The sequence below is a fragment of the Saccostrea cucullata genome, unplaced genomic scaffold (genome assembly GCF_032062105.1).
Source record: "Saccostrea cucullata isolate Sc308-1 unplaced genomic scaffold, CSIRO_AGI_Scuc_v1 ctg310, whole genome shotgun sequence".
In the NCBI taxonomy this organism is placed as follows: Eukaryota; Metazoa; Mollusca; class Bivalvia; order Ostreida; family Ostreidae; genus Saccostrea; species Saccostrea cuccullata.
The window spans coordinates 130,717-151,437 of NW_026928727.1; the positions used below are offsets into that span (position 1 = coordinate 130,717).

General features: G+C 34.3%; 4 protein-coding genes and 1 non-coding gene across 5 annotated transcripts; all 5 read left to right on the forward strand.

Annotated features, from left to right (window-relative positions):
• The first annotated feature begins 27 nt into the window (after nt 1–27).
• Nucleotides 28–12,795, forward strand: LOC134278567 (presenilin-associated rhomboid-like protein, mitochondrial). The gene is made up of 9 exons (XM_062760877.1): nt 28–181; nt 767–962; nt 1,325–1,450; nt 1,704–1,815; nt 3,580–3,729; nt 4,201–4,271; nt 4,500–4,610; nt 12,098–12,195; nt 12,291–12,795. Exons 1-9 carry the CDS (start codon nt 126–128, stop codon nt 12,379–12,381), a joined length of 1,011 nt encoding a protein of 336 aa, XP_062616861.1. The 5' UTR covers nt 28–125; the 3' UTR covers nt 12,382–12,795.
• LOC134278555 (zinc finger protein 862-like) lies at nt 5,924–8,730 on the forward strand. Its single transcript, XM_062760861.1, has 2 exons — nt 5,924–7,001; nt 7,203–8,730. Exons 1-2 carry the CDS (start codon nt 6,262–6,264, stop codon nt 8,713–8,715), a joined length of 2,253 nt encoding a protein of 750 aa, XP_062616845.1. The 5' UTR covers nt 5,924–6,261; the 3' UTR covers nt 8,716–8,730.
• A 573-nt stretch (nt 12,796–13,368) lies between the features above and the next one.
• LOC134278568 (uncharacterized) lies at nt 13,369–14,597 on the forward strand. The gene is made up of 2 exons (XM_062760878.1): nt 13,369–13,796; nt 14,061–14,597. The coding sequence occupies exons 1-2, from the start codon at nt 13,379–13,381 to the stop codon at nt 14,507–14,509; spliced, it is 867 nt and encodes a 288-aa protein (XP_062616862.1). The 5' UTR covers nt 13,369–13,378; the 3' UTR covers nt 14,510–14,597.
• A 2,055-nt stretch (nt 14,598–16,652) lies between these two features.
• Nucleotides 16,653–17,691, forward strand: LOC134278556 (uncharacterized). The gene is made up of 2 exons (XM_062760862.1): nt 16,653–17,064; nt 17,238–17,691. Exons 1-2 carry the CDS (start codon nt 16,662–16,664, stop codon nt 17,684–17,686), a joined length of 852 nt encoding a protein of 283 aa, XP_062616846.1. The 5' UTR covers nt 16,653–16,661; the 3' UTR covers nt 17,687–17,691.
• Nucleotides 17,692–19,631: 1,940 nt separating this feature from the next.
• On the forward strand, nt 19,632–19,853 carry LOC134278574 (small nucleolar RNA U3). Its single transcript, XR_009994471.1, has one exon. It is a non-coding gene; the product is annotated as a small nucleolar RNA U3 (small nucleolar RNA).
• The last annotated feature ends 868 nt before the right edge of the window (nt 19,854–20,721 follow it).

The window sequence follows — 20,721 nt, forward strand, 5'->3', positions numbered from 1 at the left end:
TTTCGTACGAGTAAAACGTTTTGGTGATCCCTACACGTGTCTTTCGGGTGTCCTCGAGAGTTAACCTTCGTAAACATTAACCTCTCAAAAGAAAAACAGGAATGTAGTCTTATGAAACCTTCAAAATGCCAGGATCTTTGATACTTTTATGCAGATTTCCAGCAAAGCGATCACTGGAAAGGTGAGAGTTTTTTACGGAGGACATGTATATCCTCTTTTAAATTTGTTCACACTTTCTCTTGCAATTCGAATTTCCTCAGTTTCTGTAACCTCTTATGCAATATTGTGGTATAATGCTTTTTACACTTGTAGTGGAAATGAATTTGTGGACCAATCTCTTCATGCCATTAAAAACAAGAAATATTAAATTACCACCAAAATCGATGAACGATCATGTGGATATAAAATTAAAACAGTTGCTATTGCTACTGGCATGAGAAAATTCAAGAATGATTTCTTTTGTCAGTTTTGATAAGTTTAGCTGAGGAATGGAAAAAAACATTTAAAAAAATTATTCGACCTTGAACATTGAATCAAATTTAAAAAAGATAATTGGCGTCAACTTCACTCATAAAATAATTTTCAATTCATACATTCTGTTATACATTTATGTAATGTGTGTAATTGAATGTTGTGTACAATGCATGCACTTATGAACTCTAAAAAGAATTTTTGAATAAATTATTGCTATTTTTGTCTCTGAAGTAATTCAAGTTATTTGGTTGCAGCATTATATTGTAAATTCATGCTATATTTTATGTTTCAGTTTAACATCTTTATGCAAACACAGTCATGTTTTCAACGAAGCTTGTCAAGGAAGACTTCTCCTGCCAAAGGGAAACAACTGTTCTTTTATGCACAAACAGTTTATCAGAGGGGCTCGGGGCACAAAACTCGGTCCACATCAACCTTTTGAGAGTGACAGTTCTCTTCTCATGAAGCATTTCCTATTAACAGTCACAGTAAGGCTTAATTAAAATTGTAAATTTAATGGCATATTCTACAGACAGACAATTAAAGAAGAAAGGAATAGATATGATCTTTCTTCAGTGTTCATATCATAAGCATGATAAGCAATGTTCATTCTTTCCTATTTGTTTCTATTTAATCTAATGTTATTTGATATTTTTCAATTCCTGAATCAGTTGAGTTATCAAATTAAATTTATTATACAAGACTTGCTAGTTGCTGGTGCTATATATTATGACAGTAGGATATCATTAGTTCAGTTACATTTTCTCCTCTTTCTCCTCCTCTGTGAAAATTGTCTTCCTTTCATTACATTAAAAAAAATTTTCATATCTTCTCATACATTTTATGTTAGGTATGTGGTTGCAGTTTCACAGGTGCCATGATTTGGGAGTATGAAAACATAAAGAAAAAAATTCAAGCAATGAAGCAACAATTGTACTTCAGCCATGGAGCATTCAAAAATCACTACATAGAAGTTGTAAGTAGCAGTAAACGTAATTGATTGTGTATCATTTAATTTTTTTTTTCATTATACAAGTTAGAAAGAGATTTACCAGTAACTTATGAAATCCAAGTAAATCTAAGTGTAATTTAACATGTTCTTTTTTCTTGCAAAAAGTAATCTTGTAATCTTATGTCAGTTTGAGGAAAGTCATTGAATCATTATTTAAATGAATTAAGTAATTAATATAATAAGTCATCTAAGACTGGATTATTTTTTTTACTTGCAGACAAACCTAGTGAGTGGCATTGTTGTGATCAATGCTTTTGTTTATGTTTTATGGAAGATTCCCAGGATTTATCCCTTTATGCAGAGATATTTTTTATGCTCTCCTTGTAAAGGTATATATAAAGGAAAACATTGATGCTTACAGTATTTTCTCACCATTGTCAATAAATATTAAATGCTTGTACTTTAGTATAACAAATTACATTTTTACTGTTGTATGATGTCAAAAATTACAATTTTTAGCTCACCTCAACGAAGTTGGGGGGAGCTTATGTGATACCCTCGGCATCGGCGTTCCAGGTTAAGGTTAAGTTTTTTGGAGCAGTTTTCTTTTTAAGTACTTCTATGTCCTATATTGATTAGACATGCATGGAAGATGTTTCTAATGTGTTTCATTGTACCAGTCAAAGTTTCAGATGCTGCAATTTCAGCAAAGGAATGATCAGGTTAATGTTTTTGGTGCAGGTTAACATTTTTGGTGCAGTTTTTGTTGTAGGTCTCATTTCCGAGTAACTATAAGCCCTATGTTGACCAAACTTACGTGGATGGTACATCTTAGGATGCATACTACCAGACTTGCTTTGGATGCTGAATCTGACCTACATTTTCCGGTTGAGTGAACAGGTTAAAGTTTTTGGTGCAGGTTTCATTTCCAAGTTTCTATGAGACATATAATGACCAAACTTGCATGGATGGTACATCTTAGGATGCATTCTACTAGACTTGCTTCGGATGCTGAATCTGACCTACATTTTCCGGTTGAGTGAACAGGTTAAAGTTTTTGGTGCAGGTTTCATTTCCAAGTTTCTATGAGCCCTATAATGACCAAACTTGCATGGATGGTACATCTTAGGATGCATACTACCAGACTTGCTTCGGATGCTGAATCTGACCTACATTTTCCGGTTGAGTGAACAGGTTAAAGTTTTTGGTGCAGGTTTCATTTCCAAGTTTCTATGAGACATATAATGACCAAACTTGCATGGATGGTACATCTTAGGATGCATATTACAAGACTTGCTTCGGATGCTGAATCTGACCTACATTTTCCGGTTGAGTGAACAGGTTAAAATTTTTGGTGCAGGTTTCATTTCCAAGGTACTATGAACCCTATAATGACTAAACTTGCCTGGATGGTACATCTTAGGATGCATACTACCAGACTTGCTTCGGATGCTGAATCTGACCTACATTTTCTGGATGAGTAAACAGGTTAAAGTTTATGGTGCAGGATTCATTTCCAAGTAACTTTGAGCCCTATAATGACCAAACTTGCATGGATGGTACATCTAAGTGTGCATTCTACTAGGCTGGCTTCAGAAGCTGAATCTGCCTACATTTTCTGGATTAGTGAAAAGGTTAGTTTTTTATCCAGGTTTCATTTCCAAGTAACTTTGAGCTCTATGTTGAACAAACTTGCATGGATGATACATCTGAGGATGCACACTAATGGACTTTCTTCAGATGTTGAATTCGACATACATTTTCCAGATAATAGACCTCGTAAAAGTTATGAGTGCAGGTCTATCACCAAGAAACTATAAGGCTTATATAAACCAAAGTTGCACAAATGATGCTTCAAGGGATGAAAACTCTCAATCTTGCTTCAGATGCTGGATTTTAATTACATTTTCATGATGAAGAACTAGCTTTAAGTTTTTATATAGGTCTATTCCAAAGTATCAAAATTGCATAAATTTTTTATTTTTGGATGTACACTTTTTGTTGGTTAATTGTGTGACTTAATTTGCCTTACTTAAAGACAACATTCGTTGAGGTGAGCTCTGTAATCTCTGATTACCTATGTTTATAATTCAAATCAGACTTGCTATTTTCTCACGGTTGTCAATAAATATTAAATGTTTGTACTATTTCAGAACAGTCCGTCTTGGGGAGCTTTTTTGCGGCCTTCAGCCATGAGAACTTCCTCCACTTGTTCTGTAATATGTATGTCCTGTTGAGTTTTTCTACTGTCACTCTTAGCATGTTTGGAAAGGAACAGTTTCTAGGAGTTTATCTGAGTGGTGGTTAGTGTTCTATTTTTATATATATAAATACTGCAGTTTGTTAAAAGAGAGGAGCCCATCCTTTGACTACTAGTAATGAATATTGTTTCCATTTAAAGCATAAAAATATCAATTTTATCTATCTCTGTAGAACGTGATGACAATCACTTTCATATGAAAAAAAAGAATTATTAATGTGGGAAATATTTGAAGCTAAATAATGACCATAAACCTTTATGATATTATAGGGGCATAAGTCTGTTAAAAAGACTCTCAATAAGGATAATGTCCTTTAAATACTATACTTTGTCATGTTTATGTGTATAATTCTTAAAGGGCAGATCTGTAATACATGTAATTATAATGCCTCTTCTTTGTGGCTTTGTGGGTTTATGAGTGCCTGTTATTTGCCAGTGAGTTTTTTTCAGAGGAGAATTTTTCTATTACATTTACTAATCTAATTTGTTTTTTGTTTTTTTGTTCTTCTTGTAGCTGCTGTGTCGTCTTTTGTGAGCATGTGTAACAAGGTTGCCTGGAAGATTCCAACCCCTTCTGTAGGAGCGGTGAGCTGATACTAAATCTTTACTAGGATATCATATTTTCATTTTTAGAAAAGCATACTTTGTCTTGTAGATTCTATCAGATTTTTTAGTTATTAAATTTGCTTTAAATAAGTTCTTACAATCATAATTTGAAATATTCAAGTTCCAGATTGCATTATCGTTAAAGGTCTGTGCAGATTGTCTGCATTCTTTTATTGTGTTGTTTAATGGTATTTTTCTGTATTTTAGTCAGGTGCAATATGTGCCTTGATTGGAGCCACCTGTCTTACCTACCCAGATAGTCAACTCAGTATAGCATTTATAGACCAGATTATCCCACACTCATTTACAGCTCAGTCAGTGAGTATAAACATTAAATCTACCCAGATAGTCAACTCAGTATAGCATTTATAGACCAGATTATCCCACACTCATTTACAGCTCAGTCAGTGAGTATAAACATTAAATCTACCAAAATATTCAGAACAGTATAGCGTTTATAGATCAGATTATCCCACAGTCATTTACAGCTCAGTCAGTGAGTATAAACATTAAATCTACACTGATAGTCAACTCAGTATAGCGTTTATAGACCAGATTATCCCACACTCATTTACAGCTCAGTCAGTGAGTATAAACATTAAATCTACACTGATAGTCAACTCAGTATAGCGTTTATAGACCAGATTATCCCACACTCATTTACAGCTCAGTCAGTGAGTATAGACATTAAATCTACACTGATAGTCAACTCAGTATAGCGTTTATAGACCAGATTATCCCTCACTCATTTACAGCTCAGTCAGTGAGTATAAACATTAAATCTACCAAAATATTCAGAACAGTATAGCGTTTATAGACCAGATTATCCCACACTCATTTACAGCTCAGTCAGTGAGTATAAACATTAAATCTACCAAAATATTCAGAACAGTATAGCGTTTATAGACCAGATTATCCCTCACTCATTTACAGCTCAGTCAGTGAGTATAGACATTAAATCTACCCAAGTCAACTCAGTATAGCGTTTATAGACCAGATTATCCCACACTCATTTACAGCTCAGTCAGTGAGTATAGACAGTAAATCTACCCAGATAGTCAACTCAGTATAGCGTTTATAGACCAGATTATCTCACACTCATTTACAGCTCAGTCCGTGAGTATAGACATTACATCTACCCAGATAGTCAACTGAGTATAGCATTTATAGTATACACTTATCCACTGGTTGTGAGTGGGATAGCTCTTTTATCAAACCTGCGACAGGGAACTATTCCCCGAGGGCTTGCCCGGGAGGAATAGTCCCTGTCAAGGGTTTGATAAAAGAGCTATCCCACTCACAAACAGTGGATAAGTGTTTTATTATACTGATGTATCATATAATTTCTGAGGTTTGAATTATTTGGGAGTAAGATAATACTGCAAGAATAATCTGAAATCCTGATGATGTCACAATGCTACTGAAGTCATTATGACATCATCAGTCAATAGATTTATCGCTGAAAATCAAAATTGGAGGCAATAATTGCATGAAAATTTTCCGAGGGTGGATAGCAAAAACTATACCCCGCGGTATAGCTTTGCTATGCGTGAACTATAAAAGATAGCAATTTTACCTTCTGAACTTTATATAGTATCAGGGGTTTAAAAATACGGTGGTCCGAGGTCCGGGACCTAAAGTTCTTGGGGGCGGACTAGCTAATCCTTACCTATCAATAGTCCGTCGGACCAGTACTTTTGAGAATGAAAAATATTATTTTAATAGGAATATTAGAAAAAAATAAACAACAACCAAAAAAAAAACCTCGTTCGTGTGTACTTTCGTTTTCTTTTAAAGCGTTCGGCTCACCTTGCCTGACTACAATATACGACAATGGCCGAGGTGTGCCGAGCGTTGTGAAAGCACTTAAGTCGCATCACTATAACGTTTTATTGCTGCTCTTAAATAAAAACTAATTTCAAGCGTCAGTTCGATTGCATCAGTTTGACAGCGTGGTGGGAAAGGCGCCATGAGTAAAAAGGGCCAACAAACATTGTTTGATTTAAAGTTCGTCAGTTCAGCTGCTGAAAACGGTAAAAGGAAAAGTTCTGATGAAAATAAAGATCAAAAATATGACAAAAACAAGCGAAAAAGAACATTTCAAGAAGGTTGGAAAGAACGATATCCGTGGGTTGATCAGGATGATGATGGACTTATGTTTTGTAAGTACTGTCGCAGTTTCCCTGAATTTGCCAACAAATCGAGCGCCCTGTATAAAGGAACAACAAATCTAAAGATAGATCCTTTGATTTCACATGATAAGACGAATGAACATTTAACAGTTAGTAAACATTATTTAACCAAAAAAAATCCCATTTCCAATGACCAGAACAACAACGAGGCAGTCGCAGAATATCGGAACAAACTATTACCCGTGATTAAAGACACGGAGATAGGCAAAGCTTTTTATAAATTGTCTGAAGAGGAGAAGAAAAAAATGACAGTCCTTTTCAATACTGCGTATGCAGTTGCACGAAATGGAAAACCATTTTCAGATTATTTGTACATTTATGAATTGAACAGCTTGAATGGATTAGATATAAACGGTCAATATAACAATATAATTGCCTGTGAAAATTTTATTGAGGCTATTTCACAGACTTTAAGAGAAAGAATTTGTGATGAAGTTCTGATGACAAACTGTGTCAGTATACTTGCTGATGGATCTACAGATGCCGCAATATTGGAACAAGAAATTGTCTATCTGCGGTCAGTACTATATAACAAAATTGTAATTTAATGCATAAGATGACATAATATTTGGTAAAGTGCATCAATATTTTGCATTTTTTTCAAATAATATGTTATTTTAAGAAAAGAAAAAGCATTTTGTGTTTTAGAAAAAAAATTAAATGACAAGTTAAATTTGATAAAGTCATATTTATTTGAATTTTCTTGTTTGATATTTAGGTATGTGCATCCAATTTCTGGGATACCAGTGTGTAGACAGATTGACATTATAGCAGTAAAATCGTCGGATGCCTCTGGAGTCTTGGGTGCACTGAATGCAGCAGTGGAAAATGGTTTAAATCTGAAAATGACCGATTTTCATCCTGATAACAAAGGAACTCCATCTCTCATCATGGCGAACTTTGACGGTGCTTCTGTAAACTTTGGATCAAAGTCTGGTGTTGTTGCACAAATGAAAAAAGACTTTACCAATATTTTGGCTCTGCAGTGTGTAGCTCATAAGTTAGAACTATCTATTTTAGATGCTGTTAAGTGTTGGAAGTATCTAAGTGACACATTTGAAGACATCATTAAGGGTATTTTCAAATTTTATCACTACTCCCCAAAAAGGAGGAGGGAACTTAGGGCAATTGCTGAGATATTAGAAAAAGAACTTATTCACTTTTCAAATGTAAAACAAGTCAGGTGGCTTGCTAGCAAGGCTAGGGCTATTGATGCTGTGAAAAAAAATTTTGAGCAAGTTGTAACACATTTAGAACATAATAATTTGTCTAGCACATATACAGAGGGTGCAAGTAAAGCCCTAGGGTATGTCAAAAAAATAACAACTGTCAAGTTTGTAAAAGTTTTGCATTTCATGCTAGACTTTTTACCTGTAGTTGCAAATCTGTCCAAATCATTTCAGTCTGAAACTGTGTTGTTGTGTGAAGTTACCATTTTAGTAGATGGGGCCATTTTAGCCCTGGAGGGTTTGAAAACAAGCAATGGGGCTAATATGAAAGAATTTTTAGAAAATTTTGACACTGTGACCTCAAAATATGGCAATGTAAAATTGACAAACAAACCACAAACACTCAATTACTCAGATGATGCTGATGTTAAAAAGTTTTTGTCTGATGTCATTACTTATTTAATGAAGAGGTTTGATGCATTGTACAAACCCCCATTTTCTTTGTTCAGTGTTTTTAATGTCAAGAACTGGCCAGTGCTAGTACCAGAACTAGGCAAGTATGGTGTTGATGAGATAATGTCAATTGTCAGTCATGAATGTTTTTCATTTTTATTCAATGAAGCTGAAAAGGCTGTTGTTCTTTCACAGTGGTCACTTTTGAAAGCAAAAGTTAGGCATCTTAGGCATGTATCATTAGTTGATATTTATTCCTCAGTTATTGCTGAGGACAGACAATCAAAGCATCTCCCTGTCATATGTAAGGTGATTGAAGTTATGATGACACTTTCCCCTAGCACTGCCAGTTGTGAAAGAGGATTTTCAACCCAGAACATTGTAAAAACAAATAGACGGACAAAACTTACTCAGAACAATTTGCGAAATCAATTACTCTTGATGTTAGAAGGTCCTGATTTGAAAGATTTTAGGGCAGAAAAAAGCATAGCACAGTGGTTGCTCTCTGCTAATAAAAGTAGACATGTACATGGTCACAAACTGCATGAGAAAGACTCTGAATATGATGATGAAACAAATATGTCTTATGATGCCTCAAAAGTTAATTAAAACTAAGCATTACAGTGTTTGTTTTGTTTTTTATTTGGACTAGTAATTTAGTGATGCGGACTAGTGAATTTCACCAGCTTAATAGTCCTTGGACCAGTGGATTTTCAGGGAAAATTTAAACCCCTGTATAGGAAACATTTTAACAGAAGTATAATAAACCAGATTATCCCACACTCATTTACAGCTCAGTCAGTGAGTATAAACATTAAATCTACACTGATAGTCAACTCAGTATAGCATTTATAGACCAGATTATCCCACACTCATTTACAGCTCAGTCAGTGAGTATAAACATTAAATCTACACTGATAGTCAACTCAGTATAGCGTTTATAGACCAGATTATCCCACATTCATTTACAGCTCAGTCAGTGAGTATAGACATTAAATTTACCAGATAGTCAACTCAGTAGAGCGTTTATAGACCAGATTATCTCACACTCATTTACAGCTCAGTCAGTGAGTATAAACATTAAATCTACACTGATAGTCAACTCAGTATAGCATTTATAGTCCAGATTATCCCACACTCATTTACAGCTCAGTCAGTGAGTATATAGACATTAAATCTACATTGATAGTCAACTCAGTATAGCGTTTATAGACCAGATTATCCCACACTCATTTACAGCTCAGTCAGTGAGTACAGACATTAAATCTACCAGATAGTCAACTCAGAAGAGCGTTTATAGACCAGATTATCTCACACTCATTTACAACTCAGTCAGTGAGTATAGACATTAAATCTACACTGATAGTCAACTCAGTATAGCATTTATAGTCCAGATTATCCCACACTCATTTACAGCTCAGTCAGTGAGTATAGACATTAAATCTACACTGATAGTCAACTCAGTATAGCGTTTATAGACCAGATTATCCCACACTCATTTACAGCTCAGTCAGTGAGTATAAACATTAAATCTACACTGAAAGTCACCTCAGTATAGCATTTATAGACCAGATTTTCTCGCATAATCACCAGTGTTAGATTGACTTGTCCGTTGTGAGACAGCAGAGTGAGATTTTTCTGTCTCACACTGTGAATTACTACGCCGCGAACGATAACGTAAACATTTCGTCTTTATATAAAGAATTTGTAATAATGTTAAAAAATATTACATATGCTTAAAAGCTTGTCATTTAATTTATTAAGATAAACTTTTTCATTCAAAATATTGTCGTATTTTCACTTTTTGAAAGGCACTATTTTTTGATCACGGAAATTCATTCTTCTGAATGAAAGTTTACGGTATCGTATAGATAAGTTTTTTTTATTCCTAGTTTTTATCTATCTAATTAATTTACATGGACCAAAATTCATTTTATTAGTTTACACTACGTCAGTACGTGTAAACCATTTTCAGGTACGTTCTATCCGATGGTGCATTTAGTTTTTTAATTAGATGGAAAATTAAAAGAACTTTCATTTTTATATTTTTAGCCCTATCATGGCGACATCATTGACAGGCCGTTATTTTGGAAATAATGCGAGAAAAATAATCATTCATTACATACTCGTGTGGGAATAGTGAAATTCCACCTCGGGGCCAAGATTCACGGTCTAGGACTCGGCAAAGCCTCGTTCTAGACCGTGAATCTTAGTATCCCCTCGGTGGAATTTCACTATCCCACACTCATAGTAATGAATGATTCTATTAATCCCACACTCATTTACAGCTCAGTCAGTGAGTATAAAAATTAAATCTACCTAGATAGTCAACTCAGTATAGCATTTATAGACCAGATTATACCACACTCATTTACAGCTCAATCAGTGAGTATAAACATTAAATTCTGTTGAAAATTATATCAAACACTTCATTCCTTTAAATTCTTGTTTGTACATGATAAGTTTTGCTTGGTGGATTTAGAAGTGAATCATTTCTAGCTGTATCATTGTTGTACAAGTCATAAAATAATATCAGCTGTATGACACACAGACATATTACATGTACAATTACACTGTAATTCATATTTTTTTCAAGGATTTTTAAAATGCCTCTAAGAAAAGCTGTTCTATACCTGTACTACACATTCTTTGCTCTCAATTAAACATACTTCATATACAAAGTCATTTAAGTTCACCCTCCAATCAAAAATTCATATAATATTCAAATGCTTCTCTATTCTGATTCCCCATGAATACCAGGCTAATGTTATCAGGCGCGTAGCCAGGCGTACGTTTGTACGCACAAACGTCCACATCATTTTCCAAAGAAAAAAAAAGAAAAGAAAAGAAAAGAAAGAAAGAAAGAAAGGAGAGGAAAGCCATAAAAAATGAAAATCAATAGAATCAGTTTTATGGGAAAATACGATATTACATGCACCACTGAAATCAAAAGATTTTCCCGGATTTAGGTTTACTATCGAATATTGCTGATTTTTTCCAAGTGTAATTACATTCTTCATTGGAGTTTCTCTATTGTAGATGTCACACAATAAAACCCCGCCCTGTCGATTCCCTTAAACAGATTTATGCCAAAAAATTCAATTTCTATTAATCGAAATTAACTTTCAACCGCAATACTTAACTTCTGTAACGATAACCCCCCCCCCCCCCCCATTTTAACTAATATCGGATTCATGCAAGACTTCAAAGTTCAGAAATTTAAAATTGGTAAAATTTAGTTAAACCTTAAAAATAATAACCTGTTTAAGTACTGACAGTGTGCAACAAAATGCGTTTTAAAAGGATTCTTCTGTCTTTGTTATTTTCAATCTTTAGAGATGCATTTTTAATATTAATGTTAGCCTGACTATCAGTCAATTACGTGGTCTGTCTAAACCAGTCAACCACTCTAACCAACTACTATATGTTACCATACGTATTTTGTCGAGCTTCAAAACTCTAAAATTGTTTTAGTGGATTCACTTTTGCATGGACAGATCTTTTCTCATTTTTGAGTGACTGTCCGCAAGAACAGACCTTAAGTATGTGGCTGCGTAACAAACTGAAAAGGTGTAAGAAAATGCAAACAGAAGGGTCAAACATGCACATCGAAGTCGTCGTAAATTCATCAGCCTCCGGAGGCTTCGCCCCCTAGGCTCCCACCAGGACTTTGCCCTGGACTCATTGGGGACCTTAAATCCCCAGCCTATCCAGGCATCCACATCAAATGTACCCTGCCTACGCCCCTGGTTATACAGTACTGTAGATTCCTAATTATACGCGAGGAATTAATTTCCGCGTAATTTCACGAGAAGCATCGCTTGCGAAAAAATATTACTCACTTTTATTTTTATGGTGCTGAAGTCTATGTAAATTCTGTTGATCAACCGTTCATTCGTGAATTATAATTCTCGCGGTTTAACGTTAAAGACCCAGTTCGTGATTAAAAGTACTCACTGAAAATGTATTTTTATTTTATTCCTACCCCCAGGGTTTACTAGGACTGATAACCTTTGACACCTTGGGAGTTATCTTTAGATGGAGGTTTTTTGATCATGCTGCACATTTAGGTGGAACCTTATTTGGCATGTAGGTATTTTTCTTTAATTGTACATGTACGTACCTTTCAATTCTATTTTTGGTGTTTTTACATGAATACTGAAATCAAGACTTTTGTCTTTCAGATGGTATATGAAATATGGACAGGATCTCATCTGGAAAAAGAGGGAAGCTGTGATTAAATGGTGGCATAACATGAGGAAGCCTTCAAAATGACTGCATTTTTTAAACTAATAAAATTGACATTATTTATAGCATTTTGAAAGTCGTGAGAAAAAATTTTTTGCATGTGTCTCTTAAACCTTTGCATCATAGTCTGAGGTTGTTAAATTAGAGAAAATCATATCAGGAATATGAGTACTGATTTGAAGTGGATGTGATCTTACTTCTAAATATCCCTACACTAAGTGATGCTCAAAAACAACAATGATCAAACATATTAAATTAATTGAAGATTTGTTGCAACACATACATTTATGAATATTAATGACCTTGGAACCAATAATTATCCATTCAGAGTCAGAGAACTACAAAAAATGGAACTGTGTAGAGAATATGCATCATATGTCAAAGAAATTGTTGTTAGATCTGTGTTATATTTTATATTAAATTTTGTAAATCAGACATTAATACTGGGAATACTGATTTAATTTCTACCACAATCACTTGTAGTGTCATTGTGCACCTCCTATACATAACATTTTGATCGATACATTTTGGTTTCCCCTAGCAAAACTTGGATACAACCATTCATCTATAATATTGACGGGTATCCATCTCTTAAGGATCCACAACTCCTCCTATACCACGGAATAAAATTTAATGTGACTTTCACAAATTCTCTCTTACACTGTGCCATTGTGGCCTCCTATTTATACACTTTTTAAACCGACAATTATTTCTGGTTTCCCAGAGAAAAAAGTACTTTGCCATTATAATCATATGGGAGCCAGGAGTATCGTTTTGTTTGAACTCAATGCTCAAAGCATCTTTAGTTTCGTCAATGATTTGGAAACATTCGCCACTGAACTAAGTGTATAGAATGTAAAAATTATTTGCCACTTTTTTTGCGACAAAAAGAAGCATTTATATGATTTTGTTTTTTGAGGAATACTTATGTATTTTAATCCTAGGACAAGAGCAATCAAACACAGGCACCTGTGCAATCAAACTGATAAGAATATAGATCATCAGAGTATATTGGTGTCTTAATATGGTAACAAGTAACATGTTTTATGTTCTTTTTGGTTTCCTTAATGCAATATGTGTTTTGGGACACCAAGGATTCGAAATTCACTCGGCAGATGTTGAAGGGGAAAAGTTGTGTTCCGATGAGAACGTTTTTCACATTCAGCAAGAACAAATTGACTTTCTTATGAGAAAAGTTTCTGAACTCTCAGCTGGTTTTCAACAACAGAAGACGGAAATAATTCAACTGAAAAACGAAAATCAAAATCTGATTCGTGCTTTGTCGGACATTGAGAAAATGTTTCAAAGTAGTCGACGCAAAGATGGCCATTCAAAGTTAAAGTATGAAAACGGATTTAAAAAGAGTTCATTGCAACATGTGCAGGAAGATGGAGAGTCGGCAAAAGCTACAGAAAGGAAGGGTATCTCCAAAATCAGAAAAGGTATCGTTTATATTGACATTTTATTCAAACATAGGCGTTGAACCGAGGGTGGGTGGTTAGCTCTCCCCCTCCCAATATTTTGCAAAGATAAACATTGTAAAGGCATTGAAAATTGCAATTGGGTCCTACTCCTCCCCTATCGATACTATTTTCTTGTATAAAATCAAATAAATTTAATTTCACTGAATTTCAAAGTTGTTGATGGTCTTCAATGAATGGTACGCTGCAATCATGTTTGAAAGAAACTGGGTTTTTTTTTCACAGAAAGGCTATTATTACCACTTCCTACAACCCGATCACCTCCTGCAAGTAAAGACGTCATAGCTTTTTATGCGTATATGACGGGTGACAGCATTGATCCTGGTGCCTCGCGCACTCTCATCTTTGATAAAATAATCACCAATGCTGGAAACGGGTATCACAATGCCACTGGAGCTTTCATCGCGCCCCGAACTGGCATTTATGTTTTCTCATGGTCCATGCGTTTAGTTAACAGCGCTTATCACCAAGCGGAACTGGTGCACAACCACAACGTTATGGGCGTGGCATATCTCTACGCCCCCACCGGAGACCACACGGTCAGCGGTACGGTAGTCATTCACGTTAACCAAGGGGATGACGTTTTCATCAGAACACAATCCGGGGCCAATTCTGGGAACATCGAAAGTGGGCCTGGTGGACGTACATCTTTCTCCGGGTGGAAACTAAGTTGAATTAAAAATTGACAACAACGATAATTTGCCGACTTTGATTGATTTATTCGATTTGAAAGAAACTATCTAATGTATTTATATCTTTGTAAGCATTTGGCATTGATGTTAATGATGTATCTTCTTCGTCTACTCATTTTATATTGATCATGTTTCGGTATATTGTATTTTCAAGTGCATATTGGCAACACCCATCAGCCACGCAATTCTAAATTTCTAGAACCCATATAGTAAACATTTAAAGACTGCGAAACAGTGAAAAAATGGTAGATGGAACATTTCCAAGTTTATCAACAAAGGACAAGATAGGGTAAGACCCTTTTTTGGCCCCTGATTTTGGGCGTCTCTCAGAATGATGCAACAGTTAATCCATTAAAACCTGTTGTCACCCCTGTCACAAAATAAGTATTGGTTCTAAGTTTTTGAATACACAGAGGTCACGGAGAGGTCAGAAAATAGGTTAATCTTCGAATTTTTCATTTTTTGCAAATTTTCGATTTTACAGCACATTTTGTTTTGGAAAACATAGAGCACAAGCTTGTCTATCTCCCAAATTATATATGTTATACACAAGTATCAGGTGCATCTTCTGTGCAAAAATCTCAGATAGGCAAGTGTATGCTCTATGTTTTCCGAAGAGTAAAGTATCTAATGATCAATTATAATGAAATTCCATAAGAAAATGCCCTATTTCTGCACAAAAGTGGCTTCCATGTAAGCTTTGAATCCAAATTAGTGCTAGTTTTCAAGCATGCATCATTTTAAGTTCTTGTATCTACAAACTATCACAATTCTACCAATGTTCTGATTTTTACATCAAATAAGGGGCCAGATTCGGCCCTTACCCTACCTTGTCCTCTTACAATCTGTTTTGAAGTGAAGATTACACAATATTTTATTATGCATTATTATATCATTGTTTCGTTAATGATATTTGTCAAAGAATAGAATTGTGGATAAACCGAGGCTTAGGTTTAAAAAAAACTGCAGTTCATGTGGTTAGTTTTACGAAAACTAGGATATTTACAAGACCCAGGATTATGAAATAGATCATTTTAATTTAATACTTGTTAAATGAAACTCTTAAGGACAGATTATACAAACAAAAAATGGATGTCTGGACTGTTATATATTTTTTGACCCAATTTCATTGCAAATGATGCAAATAATAAATTTCTAGAATATAAAGAAATTGTAAACCTTCTTTGATGTTCGAAATTCTACCCTTCTGAAACTATCCTTATTATTCTATACAAACAAATATTTTCACTTCAAATTCCGTTTTTGTGCAATTTTGAATAAAAAAAATTAAAAACTACGCGGTGAGACGTATTCATTTCATTCATTAAAACATGACCCAAATTGTTATTCTCAAAATTGTTGACAAAAGTTTGTTTGTCTGTCCTTAATTTGCACATAACAGCAGTTCGATAATGATGCATTTTTAAATTGGAACGCACTATCATCATTTTGGACTCCTTAACTTCTAAAGTACCACATACAAGTATATTTTGACTTAAAGATGCTTCATGATCTCGGGGGCCAGTATAGATAAGGGATATTCTGCTACCTTTGATATTTTGCGATTAATTTTCTTTTTTTTTTCTACATTGCGGCATTCTGCTTTCTTAAAAATTGCAATCTTTATATAAATAAACAAAAATAACATACAAAAATTATACAAAAAAAATAAAAGAAAGAAAGACAAAAAAGGAAGAAGAAAGTAACATGGACCTATCAATTTATGCTCCCTCAATATAGTGATTAGTGCAGTCATTAAGTATTTTACATCAAATAAAATAAAACTCTTATATAGCAACGTTCTATATTGCTGAAGAAGAAAACGACTCCTTTAATTTTAGCAAAATAATAAGCTAAAGGAAATTACAGTATTTTGAAATGGGAGCCAGGAGTATCGTTTTAGCTGTGAGCTAATCTCTAGTTTCGTCAATAATTCTGAAACATTCGCACTTACTGTACAGAATGTAAAAATTATAAGCCACTTTTTTGCGAAAAAAGATCAATTCATATATTTTTCTTGAGGAAGACCTTTGTATTTTAATCTTACGGACTAGAGCAATCAAACTGATAAGAATATATAGATCATCAGAATATATTGTTAATCGGTCGGTGTCTTAATATGGAAACTAGTAGCATGATATGTGTTCTTTTTGGTTTCCTTAATGCGATTTGTGTTTTGGGAAACCCAGGATTGGAAACCCACTCGGCAGATGTTGAATGGAAAAAGTTATATTCCGATGAGAACATTTTTCACATTCAGCAAGAACAAATTGACTTTCTTATGAGAAAAGTGTCTGAACTCTCAGCTGATTTTCAACAACAGAAGACGGAAATAATTCAACTGAAAAACGAAAATAAAAATCTGATTGGTGCTTTGTCGGAAATTGAGAAAATATTTCAAAATAGTCGACGCAAGGACGGCCATTCAAAGTTAAAATATGAAAACGGATTTAAGAAGAGTTCATTGCAACAAGTGGAAGAAGACGAAGAGTCGACAAAAGCTACAGAAAGGAAAGGTATCTCCAAAATCAGAAAAGGTATTGTTAGTATTGAAATATTACTCAAACATAGGCGTCGGAACTGAGGGCCCCCACCACATGTGCAAACACTTTTTTTTCAAAGATAGACATAATTAAGGCACTGAAAAAAATTGCATTTGCCCCTCCCTCTCCTTCCCTATTGATATGTTACATTATTTTTTTCTCTACAGAAAGGCTATTGCTACCACCTCATACCACCAAAGCCTCTCCTGCAAGTAAAGACGTGATAGCCTTTTATGCGTATATGACGGGTGACAGCATTGAACCTGGTGCCTCGCGTACTCTCATCTTTGATAAAATAATCACCAATGCTGGAAACGGATATCGCAATACCACTGGAGCTTTCATCGCGCCCCGAACTGGATTTTATGTTTTTTCATGGTCCATGCGTTTATTCAACGGTTCTTACCACCGAGCGGAACTGGTGCACAACCACAAAGTTATGGGCGTGGCCTATCTCTACGCCCCCACCGGAGACCACACGGTTAGTCATACGGTAGTCATTCACGTTAACCAAGGGGATGACGTTTTCATCAGGACACAATCCGGGGCAAATTCTGGGAACATAGAAAGCGGGCCTGGTGGACGTACATCTTTCTCCGGGTGGAAACTAAGTTAGATGTTATTGACCACAATATGACTTCATGTGCAAAATTTACATAAACTTCTTTTAAAAGAAGCGAAAGTTTTGGTTGTCAAATATCAGAATACGAGAAATCAATAAATGACGAAGAATATTAATTATTCTGCTTTCTAATTTTTTTAACAACTTTGTACGCGTTGTCCAAATCAGTAAAAATCAATTACATGTAGTTATCGACCACACGTGATGCATGGATGTTTATGGTAATATTTTTTTTCTACAAGCTTAAACCACAAGATAAAAGTGTAAATATCGACAGATCCCCCTCTTTAACAGAAATCATCACCGTCCGTGTTGTCTGAAACATGTGCTGGTCACATATAAATCTCTATGTCCAAACAGAAAATGACGTCATGATCGAACAAACATCAGTTCAAGAGAGAAGGTGAGATTTCTAGTTTTTTTTTTTTTAAAGAGAATGGAGCTTTTAAAATGTCTAGTCATGTGTACAATTTTATTTTGTATTTTTGGAATTTCAGCTAATGCACAATTAAGTAAGTAAACAGTTTTTACTCTCATGTACTTCAGACTATTCTATGGTCATTCCTTGAGCATTAAAATATTTCAGATGTTAACAAAATTTACGGTGACAAAGAAATTTCAGTGGATTTAGCTATACATGTACTTTGAGGCAGTTTGAAAATATTTTATAGTTTGGTAAGATAGAGGGAATGTTCATTTTATCATATTTTCCAAAAATCAACTGGATTGGTTACTTCTCTAAATTCTCCAAATATAATTTTTTTAGTGCATGCGTTCAACATATTTTTCACAACAGTACACGTAGGTTTATTAAACAATTGTTTTTTTTTTATGTAAACCCTTTTGCAATAATATTTCATTTTTGATGTGACTACACAATTAGTACTTATATAAATGTTAAATGCTTAAATTTTTGCCTTTTTATCGGAACATAGAGCATTAAGCTCTAGCTTATCGGAAAATATATTTCGAATTGATTCATCTATCAATTTCTTCAATTTTTTTAAAGATGAGAGTACATTTAGAGAGCTTGATTTTAGCAACCTTATCAGTAAACATGTTCTACCAAAAATGAAGGGTCACATTTTTACGCCAGAAAATGATACTACAGTCCAGAATGACACAGGTGAGTGTGGCAGATATGCTTTTATAAGATGTATATTATAAATGTTTAATTTTAATTATGTATAGCTATATAACACTTCTTGTTAAAAATTGAGTTTTAAGCAAACTTTAACATTATTTTTTGTACATGCATAGCATTCAAATCGGTACATGTATTTTCAGAGATAATTACACCCACTACAAGGAAACTAGATTTTGGTAAGATATTCAATATGTTTTTGTTTAGCATCCTACGAATATATTTTTAAAATAAGTCCGACTATTTATTTTATTTATTTATTTATTTTTTCTTTATTTGTTGATACTTATAATACAATAATACAGATGCTTAATATTGAATAAGTTTTACGCTCTTTCTTTCATTATCTTATTAGATCTCTTGAAATGTTAAAATGGTATTGATATATATTTTGATCACAAAATAAACGCCAATATGAATCCGAGACTTCAGAAGATACGAAAAACTTATTATATCTTAGTTTGATTTAATAAACGAGTTACCTTTTCATACCTACAGACACACGTTGGATTATCTTTCTTTGAAGATCGCCGCATTAATACATGCCATTAAAATAATGACCTACTTTTACAGTGTAAACGTGCTTTTAATGCTTATCCTTTAAGTTGATATAAAAGTTTATTAGACAATAATTGACATCATTAATTTGATGTTAAATCTAGTTATGCAGTATTAGAGTTAATACTGAAATGGAAAAGAAAATATTGAAGAAAATCTTTTCCATGTAAAACTCGATACTTTACCACTGTGGTGTATGCAATTAGTATATAATTGAACACTCATCCACGTGGCGTTAAGATCATACTCTTAGGGATCATTTCTATAGTATGTATCGCCGGGACACCAGGTAAAACTGTGTGAACCAGAAACCACGACGATGAGTCAGAGTGGCCCCTTCTGAGCGTGAAGCGGGCGAGGGCTGCTGGGCTTCACCGCCCAGCCCGGCCCTCGTCATTGATGACCGTTCCTCTCTCCCATAAGTGGTGAGTTGGAGGAAGGGGTCACATTCTGAGTGGTTTCAAACTTTTTAATAATTAAAATAGAAGGAACTGTGAATTTTATCTACAGTTGGTTAATTGATTAATTAATACTTGTATCCCTCGGCAATACTAGTCTACAATGAGGATCAACTCTCAATAAAATTTGGAAATATATTTTGATATTTCGACATAAAAAAATTGTGTACAAATCATGTACATGATTACGTAAAAACTACATAATGATTAAAGTATACTGTAATGGTGGTGGTTACAACACTCAAACCTAGAGGTACTGGGAGCACTGAGCTCACTAAATGTTACCCCTCCCTTTTTTTTCCTGCCTCCTATATGAATATAGTGGCGAAATACATGTTTTGCTCTGGGAGATTCTAAATAAGTGTGACAGATCATTAAGTAAAATAGGAGGTGCACCATGGCATTATGTAATAAAGAATATAAAAGTATCATCAAATTTTATTCAGAGGTGTGGGAGGAATTGCGGATAAGAGATAGATACCTTTCAATATCATAGAAAGAATGACAGTGCCCATGGTTTGCTATGAGGAACTCGAAATATGTTACGGATCAAAAAGTAAAATAGGAGGTGCACAATGAATATCTAAGAATGATTCTATGTGAAATGTAAGTTTCATTAAATTTCAATCAGTGGTATAAGAGGAGTTTCGGATAAGAGATGGGTTGACTGACGAGGTATCATTTAGTAAGTTAAAGCAATATGAGCTGTATCTTTGAAAATTTTATTTTCTTGGTAAAATGTGCTATATTATGCTTCATTGGTATGTAATTTAAACCCAAATGACCAATGAAGACCAAAATAAAGTTTAAAAAATTTTCATCAGAAATATTTTTGTACAAGCGAATATACAGTTTTATAAAAGAAATCA